Here is a 26470-nt window from a genome sequence, read left to right on the forward strand (position 1 = left end):
ACTGTCCTTGGCCTCTTGTTTTTTCAAATGAACTTCAGGATCAATTTCTCAAGTTTCACAAAAAACCCTTTGATATTGGGATTTCAGTGTACTAACATTAATTTGAGAATTACCATCTTCATACATTGAGTCTTACCATCCATGAAAATGGGATATTGTTCCTTTCATTTAGGTCTTCTCTTATGCTCTTTAATACAGATTTTCAATGTTCATTTTCTCTATAAAGCTCTTATAATATCTTCTTTAGATTTGTTTAGTTTTTGTTACTGTTATAAATAGGGTCATTTTTTAAATTAAAATTTTAAATTGGTTTATGGTATATAGCAATATTAATCTTTAATAACATTGTCAAAGAACATTGTATGATAGATTCATAATGTCTGTTGAAATCTATTCTGTGGCCTAGTGCACAGCCAATTTTATAATTCTTCATGTGTTCTTGAAAAGATTTTCTCTTTAACTCTGTGCAAGGTTTTGCATTTGTCTAGTAGGTCAAGCTGGAGAAGGCAATGGCACCCCACTCCAGTACTCTTGCCTGGAAAATCCCATGGATGGAGGAGCCTGGTAGGTTGCAGTCCATGGGGTCGCTAAGAGTCAGACACGACTGAGCAACTTCACTTTCACTTTTCACTTTCATGGTCTGGAGAAGGAAATGGCAACCCACTCCAGTGTTCTAGCCTGGAGAATCCCAGGGACAGGGGAGCCTGGTGGGCTGCTGTCTATGGGGTCACACAGAGTCGGTCGGACACGACTGAAGTGACTTAGCAGTAGCAGTAGGTCAAGCTTGTAATTACTTATTCACTTGTCTGGATTCTTACTAAATGTATTCTGCTTTGCCTGTCTCATAGTATGACTGAATTTATTTCTTCACGTCATCCCATGATCTTTTTCATTACTCATATGGAGACTGAGTTCACACTTATTATAGCTTCCTTGTGAATTGCTCCCTTTTTACTCTTATGTAGTAACTTTTTTATTCCTAGTAATGTTTTGCCTTAAAGTATATTTTCTTCTGATATTAATAGAGTTTTGCCAGTTTCCTGTTGGTTTATGGTATGAATAACATAGCAGTTAAGGATGTGTTTAGCAGCAACTAGTTTCTTAAGCAAATGTTAGGGAGCTGTTTGTTCTCAAATAACAAAATCAGAGAGAGATGTGGGTCCAGCAACAGCTGGTCCTTCCTTTTGCAGTTCATAGTGTGGCAACAGAAGTCATCGTCTTGCTTGCTTCCCCCCTGTGAGGGTTTGCAGGATGGGAGGCAGGGCTGTGGGTACAGGGGAGGGAGCAGATAATGGGAACAAGCTTTGTGGTACGTGTTGCGTATGGTATAATACCTGGGTTAGAATCTATAAAATCTATGCCCTGTGTTTGTAAGTGGTTTGCTATTTATACAGATTTTATGAAAGTTCTTTACTTACAAGACGGAATCTTTCTACAGTGCAAGTGATTTTACCAACTGAAGTCACCTAACACAAAATGCTTACTGTCCTCCCTTTAGAGCCAGAGGCAGTGAAATGCTCAAGTCTCAGCACACCAAATGTCACAGTGACTAGCAAAGCACAATACACTCAAATCTCAAAGCATTAATGCAGATTGTATTTATCCTTGGCTCTCAGCAAGTTGAGTTTTGTCTTGAGGAATAATTAGTACGTATATCTTCACAAGAAAATGCCATCATTTTTTATAGTTTTCAGAAACTTGCAGTGCATCTGATTTCACCTCTAATCTTGTCCCAAACCATTAGGACAGGGCTATGGAACACAAACAGTTGCTGTGGTTTTGCATTATAGCCTCCAACACCTACAAAGCAGGTTAGTCTATTTCTGTTTTGTCCTTCAAATATGGTTAACCATATTTGGACAGTTTTACTGCTTCCCAGAGAACCACCAGAACAATATATTTATATACCTAATGTTTGATTTGTGTTAAAGGTTAACAGAGCATTTACTTACCTTATTCCATTCAGCCCTCCTTAGCCCAAGAATTAAAGAATTTCTGCCCCATAGATAAGAATGGAGCCTTCAGGGCTCAAACTATAATAAGAATGTAATTATTTCAGTGAAAGCAGGAGACTCTTTTAAAACATTAGAATAGTGTTCTTTTGAATTATTAGGTTAAAGTGCACAAGTAGAGCCCAGTGCTAAGATAAATATTTACTGAATGACCACACTGTTAGTTGGGCATTTTCATTTAGACACTAAAACTGCTAATCCAATTTTGAATGCCCTTTTGTCATTAATCCTTGTCCTACACAATATTGTTAAACAGAAACCAGGTGTCTTTTCACTGCAGGACATAGAAAGTGTTTCTTGTATGAGATTAAGCATTGACTTTTTCATTTGAGTGCATGTGTGAATGTGTTTTACGTTAGTCACCTAATAAATTTTGTGCATTGCTTAATCATTGGATTGAAATATATGCATAAGAACTCTTGAGAAGGAAAAGTGTTTAGAAACTCTTATTAAGTATTCTGTTTGCACTGTTTTTACAGATTTTTTTTCTATGTGATTTCTTTTTACATTTGACTGAAATTATTCTCACTGTGCTCAGGCCCAGTTTTCCCTCTCCTATCAAAAAGAGCCTTCTCTTTCTAACTAGTTTACTTTTACAACTTCTCATTTGAAAATCCACTTTTCTTTATTCTCCACACAATAATCCTAATTTTCTTTTTGTTCCTTACATTTTTCCATTCCTTAGTTATTTCATTGTTTCTCTGAGCCATAAAACTCCATCTTAAACTTGAATTTCTTTTAACTATTTTAATTATGTTATCATGTCTGTTTATAAATTTGAATTAATGAAGTCAAATTTAGGTCTCGTTGTGTTTTAAGTGTTCTAAAATAATATTTCAGCCATGGAAACAAAGAAGTCTTTTCCTGCCGAGGAATAAAATTAGCAGTGGATTGGTTTTTGGAAAGAGGCCACAAGGATATCACCGTCTTTGTTCCTGCTTGGAGGAAAGAGCAGTCCCGGCCTGATGCGCTTATCACAGGTGAGCCCGTGAGCTTCCAAGCACACCTGAGCCAGCATCTCACTGAATAATGCGTGTGTCTGCCACAGTTTACTCAGTCCCTTGGTGGGACATTATTTTCTAGTTTAAAAACTATCTGGTTATGTAAACTAAACAGTAATTCTTGCTACTTAAGCCTTTTTTTTTTTTTTTTTTTTCACTTTGCAACTTTTTACTTCAAATTTTGTAAAAATTCTGACCTTTAGAGACGTGCTAGGGGTCAGGAGGCCTAGATTCAAATTCATGGCACTTTGAGCAGCACACTGACCCTTCTGGGCTCCAGTTTTCTCATCTGCTGTATGAAACTAGGCAATAATCAAAAGACCCTGATGCTGGGAAAGATTGAAGGCAGGAAAAGAAGGGGACAACGCAGGATGAGATGGTTGGATGGCATCACCAACTCAATGGACATGAGTTTGAACTCCAGGAGATAGTGAAGGATAGGGAAGTCCGGCATGCTACAGTCCATGGGGTCACAAAGAGTCGGACATAACTTAGCGACTAAATAACAACAGTGACTACAGATCAAAAAAGACCCTAGGGTCATCGTGTCTGGTGTCAAGTGGAGGAAATGATTCAATCCCAATAAAATATCCATGTTTTGCATTATCTTGTAATTTTTAAATGTATGAGTTTCAGGCAGAGGTGTCCCCTGTAACTGTTAAGTATTGCTGCTCAACATTTTGCTCAAGTCAGTGGTTCTCAAACAGCATTCAACCCTTCCTGCCCCTTTCTGCACCTAACATTTACAAAACTGAGGAACCCGTGTGAAGGAAGCTACACTCTTCAAATGAAAAACCAATGGAGTGACCACCCACTGTGTACTCCAAGGGAAGTTTAAGACTTTATTTTTCTCTATAATTATTAAATTAGAATAAGAACCCGTAGACAAGTTATGATGGAGCCCATAGTCATGGAATCGGACCCTGGCCTGTATAAACTGTGAGTTCCCTGGTGGCTCAGAGGATAAAGCATCTGCCTGCCATGCGGGAGACCCGGGTTCAATCCCTAGGTTGGGAAGATCCTCTGGAGAAGGAAATGGCAACCCACTCCAGTATTCTTGCCTGGAGAATCCCATGGACAGAGGAGCCTGGCGGGCTACAATTCATGGGATCGCAAAGAGTCGGACACGACTGAGCAAGTTCACTTTCACTTTCACTATATAAACTGTAAAGTGGGAAGGGTGGGCATAATTCAGTCAGCAGTCCCAAGACACTGGATAACTCTTTGGAAAAAATACGCATATTTAGATCTTTATCTTACACCATACAACAATAAATTGCAGATGGTTGAAGAATTAATTTTCAAAAATCTCCATCAGAGATGATAAATAGTCTTTGGCTGGATAAGACCTTCCTAAATTTAAAAGTTTTTAGAAGAAATTATGACAGGAAAGATAGATTTAATTGGATCAAACTTCTGTATTTCAGAAAATGTTCTTGAAAATAAGCAAGAAAAATACAACAAATAAAGAATCCATATCCATAACATAAAAAGAACTCTTACATATTGATAAAAATAGTGCACATTGATAAAAACAGTATATTTGGAAGAATCCCAATGCCAAATAAGAGGGGAAAATTGTTCAACCTCATTAGTAAATAAAGAAATGCAAATTTAAATGACTTTTTTTTAAACCCATCAAATTAGCAGAGATTAAAAACTTGATAATAGTGCCTGGAGGGAGTTACTTGTACACTGCTATGGAAACATAGATGTTACAACCTTTCTGGAAAAGTTTGGTCTTAAAACGTTAATACTTGAATCTACTAGTCCCCCTTCTAGGAATAATGCCCCAGAAAATAAACAAAGGTACAGGGAAAAATTTTTGACCACAAAGACATCCAGTGCAATATTACTTATAATAGAAAAAAAATGGAAATAAACCATACATTAATTATAAAAATGGCTTAGTAAATAAATATATATCTATATGATAGAATATGTAGTATTAGAATATCTAGGCAGAATTTTAATGATCTCAGGGAATGCTCTTTTACTTTAAGGCAGGTTTTGTTATTTTATGGGTGTGTGACATATATGTACGTACATAATACACACATATAGAAGGAAAAAATACATAGAAAATGATTAGAAGGAAATATGCCAAAATATTAACAGTAATTGCCTCTGGGTCATGTCTTATGAAGTCTTATTTTCTCCCTGCTTCTTAGTACTTTTTCTTTTCCCAATTTTTGACAGGAAACTATAATGCATTAATAATCAGGGGGAAGATAAACTGAAAAAGAAAAAGCAATATTTAAACGTATAAATGAAAGCTTCTTGAGTGCGAAAGGAATATGAGATCCAAAAGAAGGGAAAATGGTAATACTCAGTGTGAGATGTGGCTGAGTTTAATCTTTCAGATCCTAGCACATCAGGTCTCTGGAGCTCATCAGTATGCAGTTCACTTTGTGAAATGTGTACCACTATTGTCAGAGGCTCTTAGGTGTTTTCTCCTCCAGGTAATAATTCTCTTGACTAAAACCATCAACAAGGTAATAACTAATAAGTTGAATTGTCCAGTCTTTTTTCACTATACCAAAAAAAGAAACTTGATAAGAAATATTTATGCCAGGTTGAATGACTCACAAGCTGGAATAAAGATTTCCAGGGGAAATATCAACAACTTCAGATATGTACATGATACCACTCTAATGGCAGAAAGCAAAGAGGAACTGAAGAGCCTCTTGATGAAGGTGAAACAGAAGAGTGGAAAAACCTGGCTTAAAACTCAGCATTCAGAAAACGAAGATCATGCCATCCAGTCCTATCATTTCATGGCAAATAGATGGGGAAAAAGTGGAAACAGTGACAAACTTTATTTTCTTGGGCTCCAAAATCACTACAGATGGTAACTGCAGCCATGACATTAAAAGATGCTTGCTCCTTAGAAGAAAAGCTATGACAAACCTGGACAGCGTATTAAAAAGCAGAGACATCACTTGGCCAACAAAGGTCCATATAGTCAAAGCTACAGTTTTTCCAGTAGTCATGTACAGATGTGAGAGTTGGAACATAAAGAAGGCTGAGTGCTGAAGAACTGATGCTTTCGAATTGTGGTGCTAGAGAAGACGACTGAGAGTCCCTTAGACAGCAAGGAGATCAAATTAGTCAATCCTAAAGGAGATCAACCCTGAATATGCATTGGAATGATTGATGCTGCAGCTCCAATACTTTGGCCACCTATTGCAAAGAGCCAACTCATTGGAAAAGACCCTGATGGTGGGAAAGATTGAGGGGAGGGGGAGAAGAGGGGGACAGAGGATGAGATAGTTGAATGGCATCACTGACTCAATGGACATGATTTTGAGCAAACTCTGGGAGAAAGTGAAGGAGAGGGAAGCCTGGCATGCTGCAGTCCATGTGGTCACAAAGAATCGGACAGGACTTAGTGGCTGAAACAACAGCAAGAAATATTGTAAAGTTTTCAGATACAGATTCAAGCTTGCTCTTTAGCTGGGCTTCCACTGATTGAACAAATATTAAACAAATGAGCACAAGACTGTTATCAAGTACTGTGCTAGGAACTAGAGATTCAATTAACTTACCAGCTAGACTGAATTCATATTTATTTAAGTAAAGACTATTTATCCTAATTAATTATCACTAATTATCTTCCTAATTAGTGTCCTTTTAACCTTCTTTAGCTGGTAAAGAAATTCAAATTAAGCAAGATGGTGATGACTTTTAGGCTACCATCCTACTCCTCCAGTCACTTTCAGGATCCAGGCATATCATACATTAGTAAACCCTCCCACAGATAAAGGGCCATGGATTATGCATGAACAGGGCATAAACTGGACAGTGAATAAACTGGAAGACCTCAGAATACACTTCTTTAACTAGCTTCCATATTCCTTTCACAGTCATTTATTGAGTATTCTTATCTGAGTCCTTGATGATGGGTACACTGATAAATGAGATGTCAAGGGGCATCTCAAAATGTTTGTAGGGGACACACACAATAACTATAATATGGCAAATCCTGTGGCTGAGACTGGGCTTTTTATTTTGTTTTGGTTTTTTATAATTTTCAAAAGAGATCAAAAATTACATGCGTCTATTAAGGATTAGATCTGATAGACAAGAGTGCCTGATGAACTATGGATGGAGATTCATGACATTGTATAGGAGACAGGGAGCAAGACCATCCCCAAGAAAAAGAAATGCAGAAAAGCAAAATGGCTGTCTGAGGAGGGCTTACAAATAGCTGTGAAAAGAAGAGAAGCAAAAAGCAAAGGAGAAAAGGAAAGATACACCCACCTTAATGCAGAGTTCCAAAGAATAGCAAGGAGAGATAAGAAAGCCTTCTTCAGTGATCAGTGCTAAGAATTAGAGGAAAAGCATAGAATGGGAAAGACTAGAGATCTCTTCAAGAAAATTAGAGATACCAAGGGAACATTTCATGCAAAGATGGGCTCAATAAAGGACAGAAATGGTATGGACCTAACAGAAGCAGAAGATATTAAGAAGAGGTGGCAAGAATACACAGAAGAACTGTACAAAAAAGATCTTCATGACCCAGATCATCACAATGGTATGATCACTGACCTAGAGTCAGACATCCTGGAATGTGAAGTCAAGTGGGGCTTGGGAAGCATAACTATGAACAAAGCTAGTGGAGGCGATGGTATTCCAGTTGAGCTATTTCAAATCCTAACAGATGATGCTGTGAAAGTGCTGCACTCAATATGCCAGCAAATTTGGAAAACTCAGTAGTGGCCACAGGACTGGAAAAGGTCAATTTTTATTCCAATCCCAAAGAAAGGCAATGCCAAAGAATGCTCGAACTACCACACAATTGCACTCATCTCGCAAGCTAGTAATGCTTAAAATTCTCCAAGCCAGGCTTCAATAATACGTGAACCGTGAACTTCCAGATGTTCAAGCTGAATATTTAGAAAGCAGAGGAAACAGAGATCAAATTGCCAACATCCGCTGGATCATCGAAAAAGCAAGAGAGTTTCAGAAAAACATCTATTTCTACTTTATTGACTTTGCCAAAGCCTTTGACTGTGTGGATCACAATAAACTGTGGAAAATTCTGAAACAAATGCGAATACCAGACCACCTGACCTGCCTCTTGAGAAACCTATATGCAGGTCAGGAAGCAACAGTTAGAACTGGACATGGAACAACAGACTGGTTCCAAATAGGAAAAGGAGTATGTCAAGGCTGTATATTGTTGCCCTGCTTATTTAACTTACATGCAGAGTACATCATGAGAAATGCTCGGCTAGAAGAAGCACAAGCTGGAATCAAGATTGCCAGGAGAAACATCAATAACCTCAGATATTCAGATGACACCACCCTTATGGCAGAAATTGAAGAAGAACTTAAGAGCCTCTTGATGAAAGTGAAACAGGAGAGTGAAAAACCTGGCTTAAAACCCAACATTCAGAAAACTAAGATCATGGCATCGGGTCCCATCACTTCAGGCAAATAGATGTGGAAACAGTGCCCAAAATCACCGCAGATGGTGATTGCAGCCATGAAATTAAAAGATGCTTACTCCTTGGAAGGAAAGTTATGACCAACCTAGCTAGATAGCATATTAAAAAAGAGAGACATTATTTTACCAACAAAGGTCCATCTAATCAAAGCTGTGGTTTTTCCAGTAGTCATGTGTGGATGTGAGAGTTGGACTATAAAGAAAGTTGAGTGCTGAAGAATTAAAGCTTTTGAACTGTGGTGTTGAAGAAGACTCTTGAGAGTCCCTTGGACTGCAAGGAGATCCAACCAGTCCATCCATCCTAAAGGAGATCAGTCCTGAATGTTCATTGGAAAGACTGATGTTGAAGCTGAAACTCCAATACTTTGGTCACCTGATGCAAAGAACTGACTCACTGGAGAAGACCCTGATGCTGGGAAAGACTGAAGGCAGGAGGAGAAGGGGACGACAGAGGATGAGATGGTAGGATGGCATCACCGACTCAATGGACATGAGTTTGAGTAGGCTCCAGAAGTTGGTGATGGACAGGGACGCCTGGCGTGCTGCATTCCATAGGGTCGCAAAGAGTCAGATACTACTGAGCGACTGAACTGAACTGAACTGATTAGTTGAAAGACACAGTGTTTAGTGAGAGCTTTCTGAACACTGTGCTAGGTGCTTTCACACCTGATAACTCATTGATTCCTCACAGCCTATAAACAGCATTTGAGAACGTAAAGAAGCAGGCTCAGTAAGACTACAGTTGCTAGATAGAGTGGCAGAACCTGAGATTTATCCATGAGTTCTGAACTCTGAACACTCATACTTCTACTTCTCTGCTACTTTTCTAAACCAAAGTTCTGGTCCTGAACTCATTTTGTCTCATGACAAAACTCATTTTGACATCATGAAATCTACATGCCAAGTTGACCCATGTCACCTCTCCATCCCCTATACTCTGCTTATACTTCCGTTGTGGCAGTTACAAACCCAGCTTGCCCAGCCTGCATGCTTGCCCAACCCAGTAACTGAGGCCTCCTTGAGGAGAGAATGTTCTTCATTTTGGACATTATTGACAGCACAGCACATACCATAGAGTGATTATCCACTTAAAAGAGAAATTTTTCAGAAATCAGTAACTCCAGTTAGTAAGCACTGAGGAGAAGTGGGCCTTTTGAAAAAAAATATTATGACGTCTGTCAGCTCATACCCAGCACTTTGTGCTAGAACTTACAATGGTGGGAAGTCCGGGATTGAAAGAGCTAAAGTATAAAGAAGGCATGGTGAGGAGACAGTTTTATCATTAGCCAAAATGTGAGCTTTGCTACCTTTAAAAAAACAAAAACAAAAAAACCCAAAACACTAACAAGTCAGTAGAGTTAGAAAGTGCTGAAAGTGTGTGCCAACCAAAGAGAAAATGAGCATTCCCCTACCTGTCCATTTTTAATCAATGGCTGTTTTCCCCACGTAATCACTTCTAATTTCTTACTCAGTCCAGCCCCACAAGACAGCTGGTCTTTGTTAGTACCTGTCTCAACAGGAAAGGACACAGAACACAGAATGGCCTTGTCCAGAACAGCACTTGTGCCTTCACTGCCTCCTTGCTCTTTGACACTTTTGCATCTGAAGACCCTTCCCTTTGCTACCTCGACGTCTTTACTTCTCAAACTCCGCCACCATCATCACATCCACTAGTTAGAAAAACAGCACCACAAAATGAACATGGGGGAAAGAACCTGTTGCTCAGACGTAAACCCACCACAACTGCTTTGTTAGGACAGTGTCGTGCTAGGGATGTGTGAGAAGCTAGTTCACTGTGTAGAGCTGGTGGCTCCAGCTATCAAAGAAAAGCTTTATGTGATGAAAATCAGACTTTGCTCAGTCATGTTTCAGTTTTATGCTTTTTTTTTTTTAAGATTTAAACTTTTCATGTTTTTCAGGTTTGCTTTGTTTGGCTTTTTTTTAAAACCTTTTTTTAATTGAAAATCCTGAAGGAAAACTGTTACTGGGAGCTACAAATTTGCTCCATCTACAAACTATAAATCATAATCCCTAATTAAATGGGTGCATGCATCCAGTTCATGTTATAAAAACTGACTTTGTATGAAAGTTGTGAGATGTGTTTTGCATGTTTTTATTACTAAAAATCCTACCCTGATTATTCTTGCAGATCAAGAAATCCTACGTAAATTAGAGAAGGAAAAAATCCTGGTGTTCACGCCTTCGCGGCGAGTGCAGGGGAGGCGAGTGGTGTGCTATGATGACAGGTTCATCGTGAAACTGGCCTTTGAGTCGGATGGTATAATTGTGTCCAATGATAACTACAGGGATTTGGCAAATGAGAAACCAGAATGGAAAAAGTTCATAGATGAGCGATTATTAATGTACTCATTTGTCAATGACAAGTAAGTAAAACCACTTACAGTAACACTGCTTCCCTGCAAATCTAAGTATCCCTGGCAGCAGGCTGCAGGCTTGTCTTTTTGCCACTGACCAGACCTAAGACAGTTTCTTCCAACTATTGATGTCCCCACTCATCCTCAGTGGGAGTCAGAAAATGGCAGAGTCCTGCCTCAGGAGGCCCTGTGTGAGATGCAGGCTGCCCTGAGTGACTGACATGTGGAGGCTGGCCACCTTCAGAGGATGCAAATATGGAACACACTGACCACCAGAACACTGCCTTTCAAAATCTACTTTAGAGCATTGAGAGCTTATTTAAATACATGATTTTTAAAAAATATTGTAGCAATGTAAAACTATTCATGATTAAATTGATAATGGACATGTGATATGCACAAAGATGTTAGGTCAACTGTATTTACCAATATGTGGGAAAAGCTCACCTGTTGATAATCAAAAATGAAAATTAAATCTACAAAGAGTATATTTGTCACCCATTTAATTCACAAAATTAAAAAACATATTTTTGTATATGCCTTATGCCATTATCACTGGAGAAGGAAATGGCAACCCACTCCAGTATTCTTGCCTGGAAAATCCCATGGATGGAGGAGCCTGGTAGGCTACAGTCCATAGGGTCGCAAAGAGTCAGGAATGACTGAACGACTTCACTTCACTTCACTATGCTATCTATTAAAGACATAATGAAACTGATAAATTTGGGTATGGTTTAGCAGAAGTCTTAGAAATACCCTCTCAAAGCAATGGTCTCATTTCTTGGAATATATAATGAGGGAAAAAGGAAGATCAAAAATGTTCACTTCTATATATTTATAATTGCAAAAATTCAAAGACAACTAAAGGTACAATACAGAAATCAGTTACACTGCGGTACATCTCCTAGTGGAATATTATTCAGCTATTCAGAAACATGGGGAAATATTTGTTAAAAAGCAAAGTATAAAATTGCATTTGTGCTTGTAAAGTGCTGTGTACATAGAGGAAAATAACTAAAATGCAACACATAATGGAAAATAATTGTATTAAGATTGTAGGATTGAGTGTTTGTCTTCCATTTTTAATCTTTTAATATTTCCATATTGTGTGTATAATAGTAGTAAACATCATAGTTGCTCAATGGTATTACTCAGGCATGTTAACACTCCCTCAATAGTTGACACATTATTCACATTTTACAGATAAACATGTGGTTTATTTCATGTTCAGTAACATAACTAGTAATAGAACTCCTCAGTCACCTCTTGACAGTATTCATGCCATGAATTCTTGCTTCCATTGGACAGTCGATCTAAGATAATAAGTTTATTTCCTTAAGATCTTCTCTATCTCAGCTAAGAAGTAACCTTGTTATAGTGGGAAGAGAATGAATGTGGAGTTAGACAAATTGAATCTTGGTTATACCATGTGAACTGAGATAAAAATACTTAGTTCATCTAAGCCTAAGTTAGAAAAGTGTAATCACCTGTGAAATGGAACTAATTCTTCAAGGGACTATTGCTGGGATGAGATGCAGCGATGTGTGCAGGGCATCTGACACATGCTAGGGGTCTGGGTCGTTTCAGTCTGCCTGATCCTCTCTCCCACCTCTCCCTTCTGTCCTTCAGCAGCTTCTCCTGGCTCCCACCTGCCTCATATTGCTTCGCAAGATTAATGTTCTTAAAGCCTGTCGTAAAATGCCATTGTGATCGTTTTCTTAAGTCCTTACAAAATCCCGTGAGAAAAGGAAGATTTAATTAGAACATGCTAGGCCCAAAACTTGTTTGAATTAAATGCAAGTTCAGCTTAAAACATTTTAATTTTGTTTTCATTAAGAAAACTTTTTGTACTGATTTTTTTTATCCTATAAATGTTGAATCAAAATACTTGGATTAAAATCTCAAAATAAATACCTTAGGGTGAATATTCTTTACACTCTGTCTTTAGAACTAAATTGCCAACCTTCTACTTTAGATATAATTTTGTATTATGTCTATGACAGGTTCATGCCTCCAGATGACCCTCTTGGCAGACATGGCCCAAGCCTGGATAATTTTCTAAGGAAGAAACCTATTGTTCCTGAACACAAAAAGCAGCCTTGTCCGTATGGTAACTTTCTTTATAGTATCTAATAAATGCCTTTAAGTAGCTCAAATGGTAAAGAATCTGCCTGCAATGCAGGAGACCGGGTTTAATCCCCGCGTCAGGAAGATCTCCCAGAGAAGGAGATACCCACTCCAGTCTTCTTGCCTGGAGAATGCCATGGACAAAGGAGCCTAGTGGGCTACATACAGTCTGTGGGGTCACAAAGAGTCGGACACACTGAGCGACTACAGTTTCAGTTTTTTTCACTTTAGAGCACAATATTAAACATTTGTTATTAAAAATAAACATTTAAAATTTTGGATGGCATATAGTATGCGGTTCTTTTGAATGTAATTAAATTAGAAAAATAATAATTGTTTTTACCTAGTTGGGTTCAGTGTATATTCATTTCCCCTGAATTAAAGCACTGTTCTAAAAACTCAGATAAATTCTACATGAAGTTAGTTTCCAGGTAGATAAAAACTTGGAGTTCTTCCATCTAGCTGCACATCAGATTAGAGTGGTTTTATCACATCACAGCAGCACATTTTGCTCTGCAAAACAAAATGTCCTACCTGACTGCAGAGTTGTACTGGAAGAGGAGAGGCGGTAGGAGTTGAGTACATGGAAGGAATTATTACTCAGTCAGCTGACTTTCTTATTGCTCTTGATAGCACTGACATTGGAAGACTGAAAGGTGGCATTTCTCAGAAGCGGGGAGCAGAGTGGCCTTGAGCACAGCTCCCATTCCTGCGCTTGCTTCTTTCTTGAAAGTGCCACACTGGGTGTTTAGGATCTGGCGGAATGCTCCTTTGCCTAATTGATTTTACTCTTCATAGGAAAGAAGTGTACCTATGGACACAAGTGCAAATATTATCATCCGGAAAGGGGCAGTCAGCCTCAGCGGTCAGTGGCTGATGAGCTGCGTGCCATGTCCAGAAACACAGCAGTCAAAACTGCAAATGAAGGAGGACTGGTGAAAAGCAACAGCGTCCCCTGCAGCACTAAAGGCGACAGCACTTCAGATGTCAAGCGAGGTGCTCCAAAGAGGCAATCAGACCCAAGCATAAGGACTCAAGTCTACCAGGACTTAGAGGAAAAGCTTCCCACCAAAAACAAACTGGAAACCAGGTCTGTACCTTCCTTAGTTAGTATACCGGCTACTTCTACCGCCAAACCCCAAAGCACTACATCTTTAAGCAATGGCCTTCCATCTGGAGTTCACTTCCCACCTCAGGATCAAAGACCACAGGGGCAATATCCTCCGATGATGATGGCAACCAAAAATCATGGAACGCCAATGCCTTATGAACAGTATCCAAAATGTGACTCGCCCGTCGACATTGGATATTACTCCATGTTGAATGCGTATTCAAATCTGAGCATCTCAGGCCCACGGAGCCCTGAAAGGCGTTTCTCGTTAGACACAGATTACAGGATCAGCTCTGTCGCCTCTGACTGCAGCAGTGAAGGGAGCCTGAGCTGCGGGAGCAGTGACTCGTACGTGGGGTACAACGACCGCCCCTACGTCAGCTCCCCCGACCCGCAGCTGGAAGAGAACCTCAAATGTCCGCACATGCACCCTCACGGCCGCCTTAACTCCCAGCCCTTCCTGCAGAGTTTCCACGACCCCTTAACCAGAGTGCAGAGTTACAGTCACGAAGAACCAAAGTACCATCACAAGCCTCCGCTCCCGCACCTAGCCGTGCGCCTGCAGCACCCGGCCGTGGGCGCGCGGTCCAGTTGTCCCGGCAACTACCCTTCCCCGCCCGGATCGGCGCACGCCAAGGCGCCGCACCTCGGGCGCTCCCTGGTGGCCACAAGGATAGACAGCATCTCCGACTCGCGGCTCTACGACGGCTCTCCGTCCAGGCCGCGGAAGCCCCACGCCCGCCAGGAAGGGCTGGGCGGCTGGGACCGGCAGAGCTACGGGCTGGACGCGTACGGCTACCGGCAGACATACTCTCTGCCCGATAACCCCACGCAGCCGTGCTACGAGCAGTTCACCTTCCAGAGCCTCCCCGAGCAGCCCGAGCCCACCTGGCGTGTCCCGTACTGCGGCGCGCCGCCTCCGGACCCCCCCAGGTACCAGGACAGCCGAGAAAAGATCTTCGTCAACCTGTGCAACATCTTCCCGCCGGACCTGGTGAGACTTGTCATGAAGAGGAACCCTCACATGACAGACGCCCAGCAGCTGGCTGCAGCCATTCTAGTGGAGAAATCACAGCTGGGCTATTGAAAGATGATGCATCTTTGTGGTGTTCAGTAGTTTTTTTTTGTTCAGCTTAAACGCTGAGGGAGGTTTGCTACAATAGCACATGTGATCTCCTTCTCAGCAAGGAGGTTATATAGTATCCATTTATGTGAAATACTGTATCATGGAATCTGTATGTATAGCCCCACATAGTGGAAGTATCACGGGATTGCTTTACATTCAAACATTTTTTTTTTAAACATTTCCTTTTTAAAGGTATATATCCTTGGCTGGAAATTTTTCCAGTTTATTAGATGTATCTGTGATCTTTGATATTAATCTTTGGTGCATCAGGGGTTTATATGCAGCACTTTTTATCTTTGTTTCATGTTTTATTAACTTGGTGTTTGTCTATCAATTGCAAGCAATTACAATACCTTCAGAATGTTGAACATTTGACTAGACCTAGCAAACTATTTTTTCAAGCCAAGCTTAATTGGAATCTTTTACAGCTTTTTAAGTTATTTTTATTTGGGGAAAGTGGGCTTCTTTGTGCTATAATCATTATTTATATAAACAAAGATATACTACAGCACTGACTTTATATTTTAAACAAAATGTAAGTTACAAGTTTATGTTGAAATGGGTAACAGTATATATTAGAATGATTTACAATATGGCACTTTCCATTGTTTTATTTTCGTTTGGATTTTTTGTGTTAAGTAATTAGTTAATTTAATATGGTTGACTTAAAGGAAAGCAGATGCAATCAATGGAAAAAATCGTTTCCATTTTTTATATATAAAAAAGGCAAAAGCCGTTAACTGTTACAGTATAGAGCTTTGTTATCCAGCTATGATGTGCTTCTAGACAGTAGAAATGGAATTGAATTCCTAGACTTCCATTAACTTGTATTTTTTAATGTGTGTGTTTGTCTTTTTGTTTGGGGGCACAACAATACTGGATAAAATAACCCTTTTGCAGTACTTGCCTGTTTTTAATGAATCTAATTATTCTCAATGCAACTTTTATATTTAATATACTCTTTAGCTGTCCTGCTATTTATCAAGGCTGGCCTGAGGTGGTTTTATGTGTTGAGGATATGCAACATTTGTTGATACTGCACTATAGAAATGGTGATGGAGGAGTTGTAAATGGTAACTTAAAATTTTTGTAAGATACTGTATATTTTCCATTTTCCTGAAGGTAATTTTTTTGGGGGGCCTGTCATATTATTAAGGCCAGATTCTTGCCACAAATAGTGTAGTTTTAGATACAGACTGAAGTCTGTTCTTGTATTAGTAAGGGATATTTCTGGTTTCAAAGTCATGGGTTTTGCTGAGTGTGGATTTGTTTCTGTTGTTGGTTAGAAGAGAGATGTTGCAATCCGTGGCAGATAGTTGTGTGACTGACATGAGGACTTCACTGTTGCCTCCAGCTTTTGAATTTTGCTTAGTTTAACAGACTCATTCTGAGCTGTTTCTGGAGTCTGCCTAGATGCCATGGTTATCCTGATTATTCTACATGCTACAGTTTGAAGTAAAGCCCTGAAAAACCAGAAAGTACCTTTTACTGTTGATACAAATTGTATCTTTTTAACTATAAGAACTATTTTGATTTGTAGATCTAGTTAAAACACAAATGTGTAACTCTGATTAGACTTTTGGGCAACATTTTATCCCTTATTTAAATACAAATTTTTAAAGTAAAATCGAAGTCTAGAATAGGGTAGAAAATAAAAGTAACAATTTAGGTAAATAAAAGTGTCTGTCTTATAGTTTTATATATTAAAATATATTAAATGAATTTATTGGCATTTTCTTTCTCCTAAGACTTATCTAGCGTGAACTTAAAATAAAGGTAAAATGCTGCCTGAAAATAACGTCCAAGCACCTTTGACTAGTACAACATTTTCACTACTCGTGTGACACTGTGTGTCGCATGAAGTAGGATTTGGGTTACAGTAAATGCTTCTAAAAGGCATTGTGCATATTGACATATCCAATAATCTGAACCGTGTTCAGCAAACCTAATTCAGGAAAGTGGGGTTCAAGTCGCTGCTGCCGCCTGCGAGGTGAGGTGCCCCTCGCTGCGCCTGCAGAGGATATGGGTGCTGCCGCACACACCTGCCGCAGCATCCTTTGAGCGACCTGCTCACTTGTGAAATCGTTCTCCTGATTTTCTCGGTCACTCTCTGTAAACAAGTTTAATGTAGACGTTAACCCAGTGCCAAAAGTGGGGTTACAAACGTGGAGTACCTTTCATTTCAGTCTTCTAAGCTTGCTTTTTTTTTTTTTAAGTATGAAATCATTTTTAAATTGTACATGTAGGTTTTGCTTCCATTTTCTTAAGTTTTAGCATTTGAATTGTTTGAAGATTTTGCCAAACTTTATTACTTTTCTTATATGAGCTCTTAGGTGAAATGTATAGCACACCCTTTAATTTGACCTCCTAATGTCTGTAGCTAACCATCTGTCATTGCTTCCTGGATTTTAGACTATGGCAAAACAGTGGAGCTTGCCCCTGCCTGTCCTGACGTGACTAGCTCTGAGTAGCCACACTGAAATGCTTCAGTGTAATTGACTGCAAGTTAAGAAGTAGCAGTTTTCTTATGTCGAGGCAATCTGTACTCCTCTCTGTTTTTTGGAAGCACTGATGTTGCTTTCGGAGCTTAAGAATGAGATACAGCAATTTGGCTGACTTGAGATACAGCAATTTCTTAATTATCTAAAGCAATAAGTAAAAGGATCCATCATTAAATTCAGAGCTCATCTCAGAACTTCATTTTAGCCAAAACTTTCACTTTAATCATATCTTCAGACTCACTAACAAATAACCGGAGAGAGGTGTGTTAGTAAGTAATGAAACTGCCAGTGGTAGTCAGCTGACAGAAGAGGAGGGATTCAGACTGGAATATTCTGCCCTGAGTAATTGACAGTTGACTGGACTTTACACAGTAACTAGCCGGTTTGTTGTCTCTGTGTCTTAGTACAGAGGGAGTTGTACTCAACTGGCCAAATTCTGGCCCTTAGTATTTCCTCCTTTCTTGCATGCGATACCTAAGTTTTCAGTCTCCTTTATATGATCCCTGTATCCTGATAGAGTGTGTCACTGACCTAAACATTTGAAAGAAATGCACACCAGTATAAAATATTTGATACTGGTAGAAACTTGAACTTTGTGTTTTTATGAAAATTCATTTATGAGAATATGTAATATAACTAAAAAGAGTGTTTTATATATATATATATACATGCATACACATTTGTTAAGAAGTATTAAAAATGTAAGAATGTTACGCTTTTGATGGCTAACTTTTCCTTAATTGAACTGTTTCTTTGAGTTGTGGACGACCAAGTCTGGAGTCTGGATGACCAATGATAAGATTTAGAACCACTCGAATGGAAAGCAACTCTTTACTGGCTTTATTCCTGATATTTTTAAAGAATTATTTTAATAATTTTAATAGAATGTGTAATTTTAAAACACACAAAAAACTTAAAGTAGTATTGCTTATACAGATAATTATTTAACATGTCTTTTATGGATGTATCTATATGTATATAGACAGTAATATATTTATAAAACAAATATACTTTATGTTGTAGTTGTTGTAATAGATGGGAGGATGGATGGCTCTGGATATGTCTGTGTGTGTTTTGAAAACTCGAGCTGTTTTTCCCCTGACTTAATGGCAATTACCCTAAGGGATATTTGCTTTTCATTATTCTTCTTGCTACTCAGCTTCCTATTCAAGATAAATAGGATGTAGAGTTTCCTGGCCATTCTTTTAGATGTGGCTCATCCATTTTATTATCATCCAGCTCCTGGAGAATTTCTGAGTGACCTAAAATCAAACAGATTATGGCTGGAGAGATCAGTTGTGTTCCAAATATGTTAAACACAGAAATTCAGCTAGTATGTTGAGTTTCCTTGTTATACACTGAGAAAGCAGAGTGTCAATAACAGTAGAGAAGTAAATGCATTATTTTATATTGGTCTAGGAGACCCTGCAGGGCAAGGGTTGACAAACTTTTTCTGTAAAGGATAGGATAGTAAATAATCCAGGCTTTGAGAATCATATGGTCTCTGTAAACCATTCCCCTCATCCCTTAAAGTGAAAGAAGCAGCCACAGAAAATACATACATGAATGGGCATGGCTGTATGTCAGTTATACGCTCACAGAAAGGGGCTGCAGGCCAGATTTGGCCCAGGGGCCAGAGTTTGCTGATTCCTACCCTAGAGGGAGAAAAACAGGTATATTAAGCAGCAAATTACTGATATACATTAAGAAATCATACTTATATTTCAGTTGGCATTCAAAGAAAATCCACTATTGATGACCTTAAAAAGATTTCTCAGATAGTCACATATTAAAAGCATCTTAATTCACTTATGTTTTCTGCCTGGTCACACCCATTATTTAGTAGAGATAATTTCTTGTTAACCATCCAAAAAAAGCATTCTGTAAAAAGATGTTTTAATAAATATTGGAATTTTTTCATGAACTTTGTACTGATAAATGGGAATCCTTACCTACCTTTTGGTTTTTTAAGGGCCTCATGGACCAAAAATTCTGTTGTATTTTGAAAATTAGCATATAATTAGCCATAAAATATTTTAAAGACTACATTTATCAGTTACATTTTTCTGTTGGTTTTTGATTTCTAAAAAATGACAGATTGGCCCTTCTTTAAAAATGGTTTTAAAGAAGATAAATATATTGTAAGTTTACATGCTATAAACTTTATTCTGTAAAATTAAAAATTGTGACTAGTATAATTGTGAGTGCACTTGTTGTATTGTGAATCTCTTTATAAGAAACAAAATGTATACCTGCTTTCTCTATCCAAACCTTTAGTATAGATTTAAGACACCTTAGGACTGTCCTCAGTGAAATACTCTTAACAGGATCATGTATGGTTTCAAATTCATTGGAGTACCCCACTGAGCATGTTCATTCACCGTGCTTTGTAAGTGATGTTAACATCATAAAATCACATCTGTTGGAACCGTAGTTTTGAATGTTGTCATCCACTTAAGTTGCTATAGTTTCTTTTAAAATTGGAATATAACTCTAGTTTTAACGGGTGTTTACGGTTTTAAATGTGTGTTTTTGTTTTTTTTTCTTTAATGCCTTCTGTTAACCTGCTTTTTGCTTCCGTTACAATAATACTTTGTTATGTTGGGAGTGGCTTTTTCCCTAAAGCTCTTAGTCTTTCAGATTGAAAAACAGTTTAAGGTTTTGACCACTTGACAATTTGGCAGTAAAAAAAGAAATTCTGTGCATGTTTCAGTTCACTTTTATAGATAGTGTAAAATTTCATTTTTTAAACCGTATACCGAATTTGTCAATTTTCTGTCTAGATATTTCAGATGAATAACAAATTGTTCATTTAAAGCTTTTGACCCCATTCTTGAAGCAACTTGTGCCTCAAGGGAAGATAACATTGAAGAACAATGGTTTATTTTTATAAAGAATGTGTTTTAAATATGAAGACTTTCTTCATTTTGGGGAAATTATAAACATCTCATCTAATACAGAACACCCGTCAACGTGCACACTTCCACAAACATGCGGACAAGGCATTGCCAGTGAACCCAGTTACGGACTTTATCTTTTTCTGCTAGGTTTTATCCTCCCAAATCAGAGTCGTTTGCTGAGAGTAGAAATTCCAATTTGATCCTTCAAACTTATAAGAAAACAAGGCGAAGAATATGTTTAGAATAACCATCTGATGAATTCATGTGATTCTGTTTGTTCTATGTCTGTTCTGTGTGTTTGTGTAATGAGATTTTTACAGCTCCAAAAAAGCAGTATTTTAGACCTACCAGAAATCCATATCAAAACAGCTATGTGATTCTGCCTCTGAGAAAAAAAAATATATATTAAAAAATTCAGTTTTCTTATGGTGGTCTGTTTTTGTTTCTTGAAGAAAGTGACACGCAGCAGCACGGAAGCCCTCTAATGACAAGCGTCCTCCCCTCGCCCCATGGCCCGCCCGCCTGCCTGCAGCGCGTAGGACAGACGCGTCCTCTGTAGCGTCAGCACACATTCAGTGTCAGTGTGTGTTAGAGCTGTGATTAATTCCTATGACAATCAGAATCAAATGCCAAAGACAACTAGTCCTACCTTATGGTTCTAATAATGTCCCATCATTGATTAACTCAGGCTGTTTGTGGCTTTGCCTTGAGGCTTCTTTATCACCTCTTGTGAATCTTTGTTGTAAAGGTCTTTCTGCATCTCTCCTTGTATGAATCAAGTTTAGTATCTTACTAATGCTGCCCCCAGTAGGTTCCCTTCACTTCTTTTGCGACCTCTTAGGAATTTTTCATTTCAGATAACAGATTTCTTTTACCCCTCATTGCTTTTCTTATTTTTTTTTCCTAAAGTTGCTATTTGCCATTATTAAGTATACTCTTCCCCTCACCCCCACCCACTTAAGCTTTTTAACTAGGATCTTATGTATTTAGGTAACTTGTTTCAGCTTTGTCAGCAAAGTTGATTTTTCATGTTAAACTATGGTTGGCAGAGAACTCAGCAAATCCACAGTATTAGGTGGGAGAGTCTGAGCTGAGAATCTCAGAGAGTGTTAGACTACAGTGTTGGCTAGGGCTAGTAGTTTATTTCTCCCCCACCTAGAACTTTTGTCTAAAGAGAAAAGATTCATGCTCACTAATGAATCAATTAACGTTCAGGAAGAGGAGATTATAAAAAGAAACTGTAATGATGAACTTATTCTAAACAAAATACCTCCAGTTGGCCCTCTCATTAGTTAGGGTATGTACTTAACATCGTTTATCCTCAGCCTCAGATGCTCTTTTTAAATTAATGATGTTCATTTGGTGTTTTAAGCCTTTTTATAAGCTTTATTTTTTTTTAGTCTTTCAGTGTTTTAAAGGTTTTCTTTTAAGGTCTTTAACCTTTTTAAAAATGTATGTCTATGTTAAGAGTACAGCCTTTGGAGGCAACCATCTTGCCGCATACATCCTACAGGTAAAGACAGGCACGTTCAGTTCAGTCGCTCAGTCGTGTCCGACTCTTTGCGACCCCATGAATCACAGCACGCCAGGACTCCCTGTCCATCACCAACTCCTGGAGTTCACTCAGACTCACATCCATCAAGTCAGTGATGCCACCCAGCCATCTCATCCTCTGTTGTCCCCTTCTCCTCCTGCCCCCAATCCCTCCCAGCATCAGGGTCTTTTCCAATGAGTCAACTCTTCGCATGAGGTGGCCAAAGTACTGGAGTTTCAGCTTTAGCATCATTCCTTCCAAAGAAATCCCAGGACTGATCTCCTTCAGAATGGACTGGTTGGATCTCCTTGCAGTCCAAGAGACTCTCAAGAGTCTTCTCCAACACCACAGTTCAAAAGCATCAATTCTTCAGCGCTCAGCCTTCTTCACAGTCCAACTATCACATCCGGACCTTTGTTGGCAAAGTAATGTCTCTGCTTTTGAATATGTTATCTAGGTTGGTCATAACTTTCCTTCCAAGGAGTAAGCTTCTTTTAATTTCATGGCTGCAGTCACCATCTGCAGTGATTTTGGAGCCCCCAAAAATAAAGTCTGACACTGTTTCCACTGTTTCCCCATCTATTTCCCATGATAATTTCTTCTTAAATTGAAGAAAGTAGGGAAAACCACTAGACAGGCATGTTACAGAGGTAATAAATGAGTTAAACCCTCTGAACACATCGATCTGTAGTGTGCATTTAATGACAGCTATTGTCAGGTGAATGCGAGGTGCTTAAAAAACAGTTGTTTGAGATGTTTTCATGAGAGCCTTCCTGTCTATCCGTTATGTTGCAGAAGAGCTGGACTCTAGCCATTAGTGTAATGAATATTCCATGCCCATGTGCCTTTCAGAAGGGACACTTTCCCCTTTGAAGAGTTCTTGGCACCCCATGTCCTTGCTATCCCTGTGGCTGGCCCTTCTTGGCTTACAGATTTTGTGTAGTATTTTAATGAGGAAATGAATAACAAAAATAACAGTAATAAAACATAAACCCTTCCAGAAGCTATAGTTCAGTAGGCTCTCAGTAGGCTGTGGGCTGAGCGCCTGTTTCGCTCCTGAATGTGAGGCTGTGCAGACCTGTCTGCCCCTCCCCGCTGACCTGTAGGAAGGGGACATTGGCCCCTCACCCATCAAAACCTACAAAGCCAGTCTGGACACAGGAGCTGGTACTTCGTGGTTTATAACTAACTGCTGCTCTTAAGGGCTTCCCTGGTGGCTCAGACAGTAAAGAATCCACCTGCAATGTGGGAGACCGTGGGGGTTCAATCCCTGGGATGGGAAGATCCCCTGGAGAAGGAAACAGGCTACCCACTCCAGTTGGAGAGAGAGAGCTGTGGGGAGACCACTCACATATGAAGGTCTGGTACAATAGATAAAGTATAATCACACGAAACAGGCATTATCCCTATTTTACAAATGAGAAGACTTAAGACTTTAAAGCACTTGCTCAAAAGCAAATGCCTCATTACATGCTTCCAAACTCTTTTTTTTTCTTATTATTCTGCTGCGAGACACGAATGAACCCATGATCATCCTAGGTGTGTTATTTTATTCAAGTCTAGTTCTGAGGAATGCCACACCTGTGGCATTATGTAGCCACTGTACATTCTGAGACATGCTGACTCAACCTGGGGGCAGGGCAAGACCTGGAAAACTGTACCAGAACTTTACCAGACGCACACCCATCTGGTTTGTGTGGAGTCATGAGCAGCCTGTCTCTTGTGTGGGAGGAAAGTTTTCCCAGAGAGCTGCCGGTCGGAAGGCCTATGAGGACTGGCCTGGCCCAGCTGCTAGGCCCAGGGCCCAGGCCACAGCCCCTCTGATAAGCAAAACGGTTCTGTGGTGGATGGACGTGGTTTTACAGTCTGGACCCCCATCTCCACTCCTTGGCGCTCCTTGTAAGTCCTCGAGAGGAAAAGGCAGTACACTCATTTCTAATGTTTCCGGTCACGCACAGAGTCCCCCTCAGGTGTCTTTTTCAAAGCCCCATTTAGCTTTCAGATTCCTGACAAGGCCTTCTGAGCACACAGCAGCTTCTGTGTGAGGCAGCTGCCATTTGCATTTTCCATTTGCACCAATTGAAAAGTTAAATTCGTTGTCGAACAAATTCCCTGGAGAGCCGCATGAGGGACTGAATACGGTGCTCCCATCCCGCGGCCTCGGGTCTGGGCGCGGGGCTGGGAGCGCGGGGTGGCCTCCGCCCTCGGGACGCACGCGGGCACCGGCCAGTGGGGTCTAGGAAACTGGCCTTGTCACTACCTCAGCCTTCAAAGCTTTCTTCTCCCCCTCCACTCTCTAAAGATGTAATTCTCATTCATTTGAATAATTATTTCAAACATGCCTTTGAAAAGATTAAGGGAGACTGCAAATAAAATTTATGACTACATGAAATGCTATTGAGTAAACTCCAGAGGAGATTTATCAGTTTGCCGTGTCTGTTACCAGATTAACAAATTCAGGACAAAGCGCCTCTCGCAGTTGTGAAGGCCACCCATGTTAAAATGCTGCACATCATGAGGCTGGGAGGCCAGCGGAGGGAAGTGAAGGTCCCAGTCCACGCTCAGCGGCATGGGCTGAGCGGAGCTCTGGAGGTGGGGAGCTGCAGGAGGGGCCAAGGGGGGCCCCGAGGAGGCCGCTGGCCCAGGGGCAGCTCGGGGACCAGGCCGCCAGGCCCAGGTTCCTCCCCGTCAGGGCGCAGAGCTTCACACCCCCCAGCCTTTCTTTCTGCTTCTGAGTCTCCCTGCGGGGGAGCTTTCTCAGCTCTGCCCCTTCACCAGCCCCAGCCAGAGTACGCCGGCGGCTGAGACCATCAAGTGGCTGTGGGGAAGAAGACAGCGACAGGCTTCCAGAGATCCCCCTCCATCTTTCTAACAATTTACAGCCTTTTGAATCCGCTTCCCAGATTGGGAGTGGGAAATGCCAAGTGGTTAAAGCGGAGGTTCAGGGAACCTTTGAATCCAGCCACAGATTCTTGTTCTGTGGTTAAGATACACAGTCATTCCAGGATCGACCGGCTCTAGTGGCCTCAGTGCCCGGGAGCTGAGGGGCGGGGGTGGGGAGCCCCACCAGGGGTGTGGTTCCTGACTTGCCGCCCATCTTGCAGGTCTCTGCGTCCTTTGAAACAGGTAGCAGTGTCACCAGACTGCCTTCCTGAGCCTTCTTTGCTGAATGGGAGGCACAAGCACAATTTCCCATCTCTCCGTGGGGTCAAAGTGCACCCACCTCCCCCTGCAACCACGGGCAAGCTCTGCCGGCACAGCCCTCCCCTCTGATCGATCCAACATTTGGGGGGGCTAACTGTATCATCCCAGGGGAAAAGAAATGGTTTTGAGAGGCATCGGCTCTTTCAGATTGTAAAGCAAAACCTTGTTGTTCGCAGTAATACTCTGCCAAGGGCCTGGAGCAAAGCAGAGACCCAACAGCAAGGAGAGCTGGGTGGAGGGAACCAGTGGCCAAGGGAGTGGGCGGGGTAGGGAGGGGGGTCCAGCCTCTGGCCAGGGGAACAGACTGCTGCTCAGTCCTGTGGGAGAGACTGTGTGGTGCTGGGGTGGCGGGCACAGCAGCAACTTTTTTTCTTTCCATTTATCAAAGGAGAACCGTACATGTCTTGGATTCTGTTTTTAAATCAGTACTTCAGGCTGCTGTATGGCTAAAATTGATTGCGCTCATGTTTTACTCAGAACAGAAATGAGCATAATCCACAACCATTTGTTCCTGCCCAAGGCTGTGGGCTAGAAGAGGACATTGATCTGCGAGAATTACTCATACAGACCAAGAATGTTTTCTGGCCCCAGGTGAGTGAAGGGCACCCAGCTGACTCAGACAGCCTCGAGAACATTTGGTTCTGGAGTTTGACAAAACCAGTAAACAGAACTCCTCTCTGTTCAGTGCCCCCGGGCCTGTAAGTGTGGTCCCCTGTCCTGGGCCCCACCCCTGACCCAAGAATCAGACACTCTGGGGGGCAGGGTAGGGTGGGGGACATCTGTGGTTTCACAAACCCTCCAGATGATACTGATGCTCATAAAGTTGAAAGTAAAACCACTGAGTGAAACTGAGAATTAAAGCAAAATAGTAAGCAGGTGAAACTCACATGATCACCTTCAGCTGGGCTTGTGCGAAACTGGGCTCCCTAATGTGTGTGTCAGTTGCTCAGTCGTGTCCGACTCTTTGCGACCCTGTGGACTGTAGCCTGCCAGGCTCCTCTGTCTACGGAATTCTCTAGGCAAGAATACTGGACTGGGCTGTCATTTCCTTTCCCAGGGGATCTTCTCCACCCAGGGATTGAATCCAGGCCTCCTGCATTGCAGGCGGATTCTAATACTGAATCCCA

General features: G+C 40.6%; 1 protein-coding gene across 3 annotated transcripts in view; it reads left to right on the forward strand.

Moving 5' to 3' along the window:
* Positions 1-17652, forward strand: part of ZC3H12C (zinc finger CCCH-type containing 12C) — a 68588-nt gene extending 50936 nt beyond the window's left edge. For all 3 annotated transcript variants that reach the window (XM_055547830.1, XM_055547831.1, XM_055547829.1), the window contains exons 3-6: positions 2853-2992; positions 10615-10849; positions 12844-12950; positions 13766-17652. In XM_055547830.1, coding sequence (XP_055403805.1) covers positions 2853-2992; positions 10615-10849; positions 12844-12950; positions 13766-15165 — 1882 coding nt within the window. In that variant the 3' untranslated portion in view covers positions 15166-17652. The remainder of the gene's footprint in view (positions 1-2852; positions 2993-10614; positions 10850-12843; positions 12951-13765) is intronic.
* The last annotated feature ends 8818 nt before the right edge of the window (positions 17653-26470 follow it).

Source organism: Bubalus kerabau, chromosome 15, assembly GCF_029407905.1.
Source record: "Bubalus kerabau isolate K-KA32 ecotype Philippines breed swamp buffalo chromosome 15, PCC_UOA_SB_1v2, whole genome shotgun sequence".
NCBI classification, from domain to species: Eukaryota; Metazoa; Chordata; class Mammalia; order Artiodactyla; family Bovidae; genus Bubalus; species Bubalus kerabau.